The 12955-nt window shown below is 43.2% G+C and overlaps 1 protein-coding gene across 7 annotated transcripts in view; it reads left to right on the top strand.

Annotated features, from left to right (window-relative positions):
* Nucleotides 1–12955, top strand: part of LOC142391613 (nck-associated protein 5-like) — a 156230-nt gene that overhangs the window by 118201 nt on the left and 25074 nt on the right. For all 7 annotated transcript variants that reach the window (XM_075477478.1, XM_075477477.1, XM_075477481.1 and 4 more), the window contains 4 exons: nt 1876–2055; nt 4886–4954; nt 7530–7568; nt 7723–7842. In XM_075477478.1, coding sequence (XP_075333593.1) covers nt 1876–2055; nt 4886–4954; nt 7530–7568; nt 7723–7842 — 408 coding nt within the window. The remainder of the gene's footprint in view (nt 1–1875; nt 2056–4885; nt 4955–7529; nt 7569–7722; nt 7843–12955) is intronic.

Here is a 12955-nt window from a genome sequence, read left to right as displayed (position 1 = left end):
AAATCAAAGAAGGAATAACAATTACTGACGTGCTGCAGTAACTCGTTGGCTTAACAGAATCCTTTCTGTACAGGCTGTCGTCTTTCTTTACCATGACGCGAGCGCTCGCATTCAAGAATTAAGCATAAAAGAGAAAAAACAGCCCTCAAACATTCAAATGCAAATTGAGAGAGTGGAATGAAAGCGGAAGTGCATTAACCCTTCATGCCCCTGGCAGTTTTCTTAAACTTCAACCTTAAAAAAACCTTGTTAGTAACAAGTCTGCAGCCGTGAAGCCAAACTGAACAACCCCAAGCTCTAATAGACACTTTAGACAGTTCAGAAGAGCAATAAATGAGAGTTAAACCAGAGTTAATGTTAAAAAAAACAATGTTTTTCACTTTAAAACTCTAAATGCCAGCCTCATGATAATGAGGCTCTCAAAAGCAAATTTGGTAAATCCAGATCTACCAAATTACAGTAGTTTAAACATGAATAAGGCGGAAAAAAAAAGATGCGACCATGGTGGACGTACATGGAAGCAGTTGCAGTTCAAAAGGCTCCAAAGAAGAGGGGGGGGGGGAATAAAAAAATCATGAAAAATGATACACAATAGCAGAAAAAAAGGCAAATAAATCATGATGTAGCTGTGGATTAAAATTAAGTACCAAAAAACGAAAAGAAAATAATAAACGTGAGGGGTCACAAGATGTTCAAGACGAAACTTCGTGACTTCAAAAGGAGGTGTTTGCAATTCGTTGGTCCAGCCCTCTCTGCTGTGCTTCAGCTCTGCCTCCTAAGCCCCTCCCTGCAGAGGATCCTGTCATGCATGCGCAGGCTGGCGACCACAAAATTCCTCGAATCTGCTTTAAACAACTGTTCAAATGACTCTCCAGATGGGACGATCTCTCTGCAGATAAAGCACTTACCACTCGCCGACTCGTAAAGGCGGCCTTTTCCCGCATCGGCGCGTTTCGAAGGTTTATTCTGGGTCTAATGCCACAACAAATAAAAAGAAGGGTCCATCAAAATTTCACAGAACCTAAAGGGACATCTGGGTGGCTTCCTCTTGAAAGTCCAACAACTACAGCTAAACATATCAAATCTCAAATATGATCAGATGTGTGTGGACAGCTACGTCATCTTTTTCATTGAACTGCTCAAAACACGCAGGGCGGTGTCACAACCCCTCCTTAAGTCTTCCAAATGCAGAGAATAGTCGAGTTCCAATGCTTTCTTTATTTCAAATTGTGTCAGTTCTGTCTGTAATTATTTGTTTGAATCGACTCCAAAACTGGAGTAATCCCTTTTTTTTTTTTTTTTTCACAAAGGCATTTCACGGTAAATCAGTGAACAACTCGAGGCTCCAGAGATTCCTTGAAAAACACAGATAATCTCTTGACTGTCACTGCAACCTCGCTGATTTCTCTCTGCGGTTTGCTGGTTGCTAATCATTCGGTGCCTAATTAGTCGCTAATTACCAACCGTAATTAATGATCACAGATGCGAGGAAGCAGAAGAAACAAACATAAGAGACAGAAAAAGAGGGGGGGGGGGGGGGAGACTGGGACTGGATCTCCAAAATACAGACAAATAAGGCCCTGAAGGTCACTGCCACTCTTTAGAAAACAAGTGAAACACGATTAGGGATTAGGGAATGTTTCGGAGCTCTGTTGTGGAAGCTGCCGTCCCATCTGCTGGTCTGATCCTCTCTCCTTTCTGTCTCTCACTTCCCTCTGATTCCTGCCTTTCATGGCTCCTTCCCCGTTTTTTCATCTTTACCCTGAGACGTTTGTCATGTTGCCACTTTAAATGCCCCCTTCCCATCTGCTTGGTTTTTTTGTGTGTGTTGTACGCCTCACTCCTCTGACCTCGTCTCGTTTTTCTCCGCCTCAGGATAAACTGTCCGAGGAAGTGCGGAAACAGCACGATGACCCAGAGGAGAACGGCTCCCTGCCGGCGACCAAAGCGGAGCCTGGTGCGGCGTTGGCGGAGGACGCCGAGGACAACGCCAGCCAAGCAGAGGAAGACAAAGACAAAAGCCTGCCCCTTCTGGAGCGTCTCAAGGCCCTGGAGGTAGCGACCTCACCACCTCACTCTTTTCACTATCTTAGAATTTCACTGTTTCCTCCTTGTCTGGCTGCCTTCTCTCTCCTTTTATTCCAATCGCCTCCGAGTCTTGTGCATCAGCACTTTTACCCAACCCTGGTTATCCAATGTGGCCAGACAGCCTGCCAGTTTGCCAGGCTCCTTGCTCACTTGTGTCGGAAAGCGTGACAGCTCATCAAATCCTCCTGTTCTCTCCGTTTGGAGAGCAAAGACATCCTGTGGGAGTCACCGCTGGGGCCGGCGGGCTGTACTCCAGCTTTTTGGTTTGTTTATCTCTGCGCTCGGGGATTTGTGCTGCACTCTGCCTCAAGCTCTTAAGAGGAAGTGCAAGCCACAGTGATCCAAAGCTGATTGTTTGTGCTGAAGCCACCGGACACACATCCTCCAAGATCTCCTCGGCAATTAAAGAGCTCAGAGTTAATTAAAGTTAGGCCTCCGTCTTGCCGATTCATTCCTACGCGGCTGCATGTGGTTTCTTGGCGTTGCTGTGGTAAAAGGCGTGGGACATGCCATCTTTGCCTCCCTACAAAGCTCTTCGGACGCTTAAAGAGATCGCAGGCATCCCGATCTGTGTCCAAAGTATTCAAACTGAGGTCAGAAATAAATATATATATATATATATATATATATATATAAATAATTCGGAATGTTTAAGAAAGGACCATCAAAAAAAGGAGCTGAAAGGGTGTTTTCTCGATGATGTAACACTATAGAATCCCTGATAGGCAAAGTGGGAGACAATTACCGGCCTCCTTTTTAGTGAATTATCCTCCGAGCCTCGCCGAAAGCTTGGTCAACTTATCCCGGTGATCCATCTCCGCAGCACATTCCTTAAACATACATCTTAAAATGGCTTTATCAAAACTCATCTGCCATTTTTTTATCCCATTTGGGCCGTGGTGTGGGTGATGGATGCACGGCCAGGCAAAAGCAGAAGGAGCGAACCTCAGGCAATACATCACTGCCCCACGCTGTGCATAAACTCCACTGACACTAAGTAAGCTCTGCCCGGCTCGTATCCCTGCAGCCCGGCTGATACCGCTCATTAGCTTGGCAGGCACGCACTGCGGTCTAGAACAAGGAGGGGGGGGGGGACCCTTGTGAAGACGCCCAGATTTGGGGAGAAATGGATTCTTTTATTCTCTTTTTTCTAAGGACGGGATCAGGACGCGAACGCTCAAAATTGGTCGCGAGTCCCATTCGGATCGTTTAAAAAAACGCGCCGGCGCGATAAGTCTTTTACACGCATCCAAATGATCCCAAAGTAAAATATTTGATATCCGAGCAGCAGAATTTGAAAGGACTTTCGGCCGGGATTATGTTACGGGAACTGAATGAGCCGTATCACAACTGCTTTAAATGTTTCTTTAAAACATGCATATTTTTTTATATATATATTAGGGCTGGGCGAGTTAACCCGTTATTGTCACGTTAACTCGTTAATTATTTAACGCCGACAAATATGCTGCTGCGGAACCGGAAAAGAAAGTAATCGGCGGATCCACCAAACATGGAGAAGGGTACGGAACTTTTACTCGGCCATTTTCATTTTAAAGTTCTTCCAGACGGCGGAGTCGACAGAACCAAAGTCATCTGTAAACACTGCCAAGTTGAATTGTCTTCTCACCGTAGTAGTTTCAGTTCAAAATATCACTTAAAGGCAAAACACACAACTGATAGCAGCAAGTCATTCAAGGAAACAGACAGTGGAGCGAGGCTTCTACATGAAAACTACATAAAGATGCTGATGTTAAAAGTGTGTTTGCAAAACAAGTGTTATGGCACTTTCATTCATAAGGCAGCACATTTAAAATAAAAACTAAATGCTAAAAGCTATACACTACTTTTGAATTCATTTTTGGATTTTGCGTACAAATGCGATTAATCGGGATTAATCAGGGAAATCATGTGATTAATTAGAATTTTAATCTTTGCCCAGCCCTAAGATATATATATATATTTGTGTGTGTGTGTGTTTTGGAATGTTGTTGTGTTTCAAACCTTGCACCCCTCGGGGGACAGATATCACCATTCACACCTACGTGTCCCCTCGCACGTTTCCCTCCGGGGGCTCTCGGTTTACTACCACTCATTCTGATGCGGTTTATTTGTCCCGGTGACACCAGCGTGACGCAGCGCCGACTGAATCGGCACGCATTAAAAGGTCGTGCTCTTCTCCTAGGAAATATTATGTCATATTCTTTTCTTCCCTTTTTTTTCCATACAAGATGAGGGATTTCACTTCCTAATGGTGACTTAGAAAAATAGACTTTGCGTGAACGCACGAGGCGAAAAAAAACCCCTCTCTTTAATTACTGAGGTCATTCATTACATTTGCACCCGTAAGCATGCCCTAGGCTTTAGAGGCTTTAATTAGTCGGTGTCGGCTCCGAGATGGTATCGCTGGAATGTTTTGGGTTGTAATTATGTTTCACATGTTTTCATCAAGGGTTTGCCGGTTTTCTACTAAAGGGCAGCAGGGTGAGAGAAGCAAAGCAAGCTGACAGCTTCTAATATGCAGCCTGTCTCTGACAAATTGGAAATTCCCACAGATCAATAGAGCGCCAAACTCCTGCTGCCCAAAAGTTCAGCTTCATAACTTCCATCCCCTTGACCTTTTTCCCCCCATTGCGTTTGGTCCTTTTTTTCATTGGCCAGTTCAGAGTTGGCATATGACCTTTGTGAGGGAAGTCTTCCCCCGTTGCTGCGGCTCCGCTTGTTTTCTTTTTTCTCTACCGTCCGTCCGTCTCTGCTGTGGTGCTGCTTCACGTGAAACTAAAGCGTGTCTTCTTTGCAGGAGAAGAACTCGGCCTTGGCCCTGGAGAACGAGAGCCAAAGGGAGCAGTATGAGCGCTGTCTCGACGAAGTGAGTGCACGGCTTGTTTATCTCATTTAGGGACTTTTGACCACGTCCCTGCTGAATTTGTTTTGGCAAATTAACATAGGGTTAACTGTGTTGTGCAGGTCAAGATGGGCGTCTAAATGAGAGTCTACGCAGCACGGTGGTTATCTCACTCTAATTTTTGTATTATTTATTTATTTTTTGGGGCTTTTTATGCCTTTATTAAATAGGACAGTGAAGAGAGACAGGAAGCAGGGGGCAGAGAGAGGGGGAACAACATGCAGCAAACTTTCACTTCTCCTACATCCAGTTAAAAGCCGTACCAAAAGAACATCAACCAGAAAAACAAAGCCAGTTGAAGGTATATTGTCCTCCTTAGTCCCCTAAACAAGCATCTAAACCTGTCTGAACGCACCCACCGACGCTGGCTTTTGAGCCGCGTGCCGATGGATCGGCTCATAGTTCAGTTGACCACTTCACCTCAGTTCCACCTCAAAGGTCAAATGACACACTGCAGCCCACCAAAATACCCTCATTTACCGCCCAAAATGTGGCTCCCGTGAAAAAAAGAGAACAACTCAAAAACTGCCAGCTTAACAGCCGCTCGTTGCGTTTGACCCTTCTAAGCTGCAATAATCGGGCCAACAATGTCAAAAGGGGGCAAGGTAGGAGTGGTCCAAAGAGTCTTTGCATAAGAGCTGCTCAGTCGAAGGTGATGAAAACAAAACAAGTCTTATTTTCACACAGTTCTAAGCTCAGTTCCACAGAAAGCAGCAGGGTTTCTGGTGCTTTTTTCTTTTTTTTCCCCCTTTGTGTTAAGTTTTTTTTAACTTGAATTTATGGACATGACACAGTGACACAAACTTCATATTCCTATGCCAAACAGAACCTATGTGATGACAGAAGATTAAAGCATCTCCGTGTCGTACGAGCATTTTTCAGCTTTTTGTAGTGAAAAGACGAAAAAAAAAAATGGCTGCGAACCCGATGTGAGCCGGTGTTGCTGAAACAACAGCTTACATAACAGTGGCGCTTCTGTGCCCTTTGGTTATTTGTGAGAGCTTGAGAAGTGCTGTTTAGGGAGCTGCATGAGGGGTGGATGAAGTGGGGCCGAGCTGTCGGCGGTGCGTGCTCACTGAATCGCGCCAGGGTGGAGGGAGACGGAGACACAGAGAAGCGTGTCCAGCCGGGACAATTTGTCCCCCCAGAAAGCGACGAGCTCAGCAGATTTCCCCGCAGGGTGGGAAAGACTGGGGATGAATGATGATTGAAAAAGTGTTTAATGCGATGCAGAGTTGCGTCCTCCACGGGCTGTGCTCATGACAAACTCAGCCCCGGTCTTCTGTTTCTGCTCCCCCCGCCCTCACTAGGATGGTTCAACTCAGCTTTGTTGTGTTTATCTGTCAGCTGTTTTCCTTCGGGGTTGACTTTTGTGGAGGGAAGGTTCGGTAATGATCCCGCTTTAATGATGGAGGGTGTGTGTGTGTGTGTTCGTCTAACTACTGCACAGAACCGCAGTGGAAAAACTAAAGCTTGTCCTCTAACAAGGCCTGATCATTTTTTTATTTCCATCGTGGGCAGCCGGCCTGTCTAAATTTTAGTGTGTGTCCGTGCTTATTTATTGTTGGAACTGCTCGCAAATCCAAATGCTACGGTGTCTGCTGTCCAGTTCAAAGCCCGTTAACTCAAATTTGTTTGATCACCTGGCGATTTTACAGGAGGCAGATCTGTAACTAGAAGCAGGGCTCATTTCACCATATTTACCCTCATTCAATAACCCAGAGCGGGCGCTCTCCAAACAGCCGATGCAGCTTCACACGCCATTAATGAGCAATCAATGCACGGTAATCGGAACTGCTTCTCCATCGGCCTTGTGGTCTGAAGCGTGGGAGGCTGTGAGCTGCTTGGAGACCGAGGCTCAGGCACAACAGCACTTAATACGGCCGCACTTCTACACTTACATCCACTCGCCGCTGTCAATACAACCGCTAGGAACCGAGAGCTGCGGAAGACACGCACTGTATGAGTGTGTAAGTGATACACTAGAAAAAGTGCCCCTCCAAAAATAAGTAAAAAAAACAGCAAATACAAGACGTTTTTGCTTGAAATAAGCAAAAAATCTGCCAATGGAGCTAGTGAAAATCGGCTTGTCAAGATTTCTTGAAATAAGATGTGATATTTAGGACTTTTGAGTTAAAAGTGATCTTGAAATTAGCTTAAAAACCTCTTCAAATGAACAAAAAAAAGCTTGTTTCATGTGAAATATGACTCAAAACAAGATTTTTTTTCAAGACTTTTTCACTTAACAAGATATTCAAGATGTATTGTATTAAAACAAGTCCCTCTATCTTGCTGAAATGGTACTTGTTAGGCAGTTGTGTCTTATATTGAGTGTAATGAGATACTCAATGAGAAAAATATACTTGGTAAGATTTAGATTTTTTTTCCAGTGTACACACCCTAGAAAACTAGAAGAAAAACCTCTAAAATGTTGTGCTACTGTGTCTGTTTTAAGCTAATAATAACTAATTTGGAGGATGTGCAAACAGAGAGGTCTAAAACTAATCAAGAAATATAACTTTTTTTTTCTCTCTTTAAGGTTGCTAATCAAGTGGTGCAGGCGCTTCTCACGCAGAAGGTTGGTTCCTTTCTTTTTTTTCTTTCTGTGGACATAATGTTAACCTCACTTAATCTCAGTTAATGTCAAATTAGAAACATGATCTATTTCGGACTTGGGACATAAGTGAGACTGGACTTTGATTTTCCTTGATTCTGCGTTGCTCCCGTAACAGGACCTGAGGGAGGAGTGTCTGAAGCTGCGAACAAGAGTGTTCGACCTGGAGCAGCAGAACCGGTCGCTGAGCGTGTTGTTTCAGCAGAGGATCAAGCCCGCCTCGGACATGCTTCTCCAGGTAACCCCGCCTCGCCGCTGCCAACGGGGACCTCGCTTCCCCCCCGGTTCACACCTCGTTAAATCATCCAGTTTACAGTTTCCAAAGTTAGCGTCACGATTTGTTAAGACGACTTGAAAACTCACAAATGCCGCGCGGAACGCCACTTTAATCAATTTCAGATCAGCGAATACTACAATAAACATGTCTATGAACTGAATAGATATGGCAATAAGATAAAAAAACAGATGAGTTGGGGGTGGTCTGTGGTGTAGTGGGTACAGCAGACGCCCCATGTACAGAGGCTATAGTCCTCGCTGCAGCTGATGCTGCAACCTTGGTTTGAATCCGACATCAGACGGCCCTTTGCTGCGTGTTATTCCCCCTCTCTCTGCCCCCTGCTTCCTGTCTCTCTTCACTGTCCTATACAATAAAGGGCATAAAAAGCCAAAAAAAAACAGATGAGTTGATTTAGTTCAACATCTAGATACAACAACATCAGCCAGAGACCGATTGGATCAGACAGCAGAACTAATCCAATCAATTAATATTTTGTTGCCATTCTTAATGATTTGATGAGCAACTGTAATAATTGTGGATGTTTTTTTTACGTAATCTCTGTTTTGCTGCCAGAAGAGTTTCTGACAGGAGTTTTTGGACTTTAAGAAGAATGTAGCTTGAGGACCCTTCTGCATTTTTCAGACCTCATGGCCTCGGTCCATCTTTCTTTATGCAGCCTATTCTGAAATGATAAATAACCTACACCTATCTATGAGCCCATAGCATTTTTCTCTGCTTACTGAACATTCTGCATCTGAGAATTGCCTCAAGCTTTCTCTTTTTGATCCCTTGGAAAGCACCGATTTTTCTGAAAATTGTCCATGTGTGCATTCCATTCGAGCTCCTTAAGGTGTAATTGTGAGACAGAGGTAGCTGCCACTGTATGCTTTACTCATCTAATGTCAACTGTTTTATGGTATGGCAGTTTGGACACTAGGTTTTTGCATAATTGTTGCACGTTGCTGCAAGTCTCATCGCTGCCATTATGAGAATGTCAAAGGAAATGAGCGGTAAAGAGCTGTCTGTCCTCGCAGACCAGAGGCGCAGACAATGAAAACAAAGGTGGAGAAGAGAGGAAGGATCGGGGGGCTGAAAATGGAGAGAAATTAGATAACAGAGAAGTTTGGGCGCCGAGACGACGAGGAGGTAAAGGTGAAAAACAAAGGGCAAAATAGGAAGAGACAGGAGTGGAGTAAATGCAGTAAAGAAAATAGGGTGGAAAGAAATAATACGGCTGTGAGTGTGTTGTAAAGCTACTTGTCAGCTACTTGTCAGCTTCTAACTACCTCCAGTGCCATTATTGGACTGGGAGAACATTGGTAAGTGAACCTGCAATATAAAAGGCCCGGAGAAGGATATTGATGATAGCATTGTGAGGACCAAGAGGTGAAGTCTAGCCGAGGATTCCACATAAAGCCCTCAGAAACATGATAGAGTTGTACTGCGGTAGCATTCATTAAAAAAAAAAAAAAGGTTTGTGTTTTTTTTTCTCCCTTTTTTTTTCTTTCTAATGCGATTCAGTTGAAAAGATACTAATGGAGGTCTGAGATTTATACATCAGTCTGTAGTGTGTGAGTGCAAGACAGGTCAGAGGGACATAACTCACATGCGCAGATGAGTGTGTGAGGAAAGACAGTGAATTTAGTGTCGACCCTGGGTTTGTGACATTGATGCAAAAATCAGCTGCAGCCTTAGAATGTGTGCTGGAAGAGGATTCACCCGCTACATCATTATTTATAGCCTCTTTTTACACTACCAGGCTGATGATTCAATGTAAGAATTAATCATAATGAAATCACGCTGCTCCGGAAGTTCGGTGCATCCATTATGAGTTCTCCATTTGCGTGTGGGAGAGCTGTGAAGAACAGCTATATTTATCCACGTCACAGAGAACGGGGACATCCTACTGAAGATCTATTTATCTCCCTTGCTTTGCACTTATTTTTTTATTTAGCTTAGTGTTTACACTGACTGCTAACAAGGGGAAACAGCTAGCTGGGGGAATTGAATGTTATTTGTCATTATGGGTCGATAGTTGTGTGGATTAAACCATTTAAGTCTTTGTTGCGCACTTTAGGCCTGTTTTTTTTTGGTTTTAGAGCCTGCAGTTATCGAGCTTTGCTCCTAAGCTAGGCTAACTAGCTAAACAATTTAGTCAAAAGAAAAAAGACTAGAATTAATCAAGCAGCCCTATTTCCTTGAGTTAATTTGATTGAGTTCTCTGTGTTGTAGCTAGGAGAATTAGCAAAGGCTTTATTTAGTACTGCAGGTACATTTGTCACTATAAAGAGACTTTTTATTCAACTTAATAAAGCTCTAGAACTTCGAATGAGCATATGAGATAAAACGGGGGGAGTTTTCATTTCTTTTCTCACCTCAAGCCTCAAGCAGAGGACTTAATCAGCCATATGAGTGTTCAGTTTCCCATCCAGCTCTGGTTTGCTTATCAGTAATTAAATGTTCTCTGGTTCCCTGTGGGCTTCTCAAGTTCCTCTGATAAAGAACCATAATGCTTTTGATAGAAACCCCACCAGATGTGCACCTTAACTGCCTTCAGCTGAATTAGTTTTTTAAAATGCCACTTATTCATTCCAGGGAAGTTTGACATTAGGTTAAAAAAAAAAAACTAGCACTATTTGCAAGGCAAGGTGTGCACCAGCAGCCTGTAATGCTGCTTATTCGGTTTTGACAAGTAACTGGCAAAAAGAGTAGCCTATTACTTCGACAAATGCTTGTTTTCTTCCCCCCTAATTTGACAGCCCTAGAATGCGACCATGACCTCATTGCTGCTCATGTTATTTTTAGGAGGCTGTACAGTGACACATTAGTGAATCACAATTGTGTGAAAAATGTCAAATAAATGTGCAATTACTGTGCCAAAGCTATGCAAAGCTGTATTCTAACCCAACACAATTAAACAAAAGATCTAGTACAACGCAAATAACACACATAGCATGTGATAACATAACTTTATTGATCTTGCCTAAACCAGGTGTTGAATAAAGTTAGCTATTGTAGGAAACTACCACGGCCACTTTGTTTGAGTGTTTTGACTCAAAAATCATTCCATTAAGCATGTGCTGGGCAAAAAACTGTCCAAAAGTCCAGAAACATCACGATGACATATTGTGAACAGAAAAAAGCAAAAAAAATAAATAAATCTTATGTTTTCTAATAGTCTTCACAATAAGGGATTTCTTTGATTTCTATGTCAGCCCGAGAGGGTTGTGAGCAGCTGTGATAAGTCAGACTGTAGATCAGCTGACGGAGGTGAGCATCATGCGCGCAGAGGGCTCTGTTTGCACAGCTCTCCATCTTTTCTGCCTCGTCTCGCGGCTGTTGTGTGCGTGCGGGTGTGTTGCTGGATGCGTTTTTTGACAGCTGGTGCCGATACTGACTGATTTGCTTGGAAGCTGCCTATTGCTGCTATTCTGGGCTGCTACCCATTGTCTTGAAATATGACCGCTGTCAAAACAAAACAACAAAAAAAAAAAACCAGCCGAGAACAAAAGAAGGAAGGCTTTTTTGTCTTCCCCAGCATGTCTCACAAAAGTTCCCCATTGGCCGCCAGACGAATGAAAATCATTCCAGACCTTAAAAGGCCACTATTTGCATGATATGTTACGGTACTGCTTGCACTAAGGGCAACTTCACAATTAACATGTTTGACTTTGATCTCGGCCTTGAATCTCACAAAGCCGGCCTTGTCATCTACCGTTTCCTTCAAGTATCTTCCCTCCGTAACCCCATGACATTATTGACTGAATCCTTGATGAGCATGCTGAGGAGGTGAAATCCAGCACCCTACGATAAGATCTGAGGCTCCTTGCGACACCTCAGCCACTCCCATCCTGTGTGGACAGCAGGGCAGTCGGTTAATGTGGCAACTTAATTGCACGAAAACCGGGATAAGAAGTAATGTGGTCCATTGAATTCAAACCAAATTAATCTGAAAGCAAACCACTTCCCTCGATATTTAATTTGAATATAATACTGTAAATTCAGCTTCCAAATTATAGGGTGCACAATGATATGGTTAATCAAATTCTGAGAATAGAACAGAGCTCTCTCCTTTTTACTTTCTCATGTGTGAGCAGAGAGGGTTTTGCTTGTGGGCATCAATCTGTTTCCTGACTGTAAAGCCTCTTTGAAAGCTTATTCACAAGCTTGCGCTAATACAAAAAGAAGCTTTTCTTTTGGGTGTTTTGCCAAAAGTTGGGAGAGAGAGGAAGAAAAATGTGGGATGCTTGTGTTTTGGCCATAGGCAGGTTTGTTTGCTCTTCAGAGACCAGAGAGGCAGTAAAACTTTTGCCGTCATTAGGAGCTGTTTTGTTTTCCCTCTCAGAAGTGTTCGGAGGACGCCTCGCAACACACAAACAGTCAATATGAACTGCAAGCACCGAGATTTATTGAACAAATAAATTAAATTTAAGATTAGCCTTGCCGTTTTGTTGTTGTATTTATGGGACTGGAGACGAATTAGAGCTTGCTGAAGGTGACTTTTATATTTGAATAGAGGCTTTTTACTTGGAATTGATATTTTTTTACACTGCAAGTGCACAGCATGGACATTCCCCCATCATGGAACACACAGAAAAGAACTAAAAAGAAGAACAGAAAGATGCCAGAGCAGAGAATTGCGAAATCAAGCGTAAAAAGGACTCCGTAAGTGAGCATTAGCTTTAACCTTGGCAGGAAATGTAGCATAAGATCAAGTGTTCTGTTCCTCCTGTTCTTCCTGTTTGACTTCATCTGGGCACAGGGAATCCAGTGTAATTAAGTTCTGGGATTAATATGTGGAAATATATATTTGGTTTTTTGCGCCCCTTTTCTTTTCAGGCCGCAGAGTTAACTAACAAAAGAGACGAGCGCATGAATTAAAAAAAGAAAAGAAGAAGAAAATCAATGGAATCCCTTACTCCCAGATGTAATTATTTCCTGTTCACATTCGTTTTTTTCCGGTTGATGACTTTAATGACTTTGAGGTTGGAGAAATATGAATCAGGGCGTGGGTTGAGGGAATCTGACGGGTGAAATACTGCTCGTCCGACAGTGTTTGATGTTTTGGGGGAAA

Source organism: Odontesthes bonariensis, chromosome 11 (genome assembly GCF_027942865.1).
Source record: "Odontesthes bonariensis isolate fOdoBon6 chromosome 11, fOdoBon6.hap1, whole genome shotgun sequence".
Taxonomy (NCBI): domain Eukaryota; kingdom Metazoa; phylum Chordata; class Actinopteri; order Atheriniformes; family Atherinopsidae; genus Odontesthes; species Odontesthes bonariensis.
Note: the sequence above shows the minus strand (reverse complement) of the source record. Positions and strands in the feature narration are given on the sequence as shown.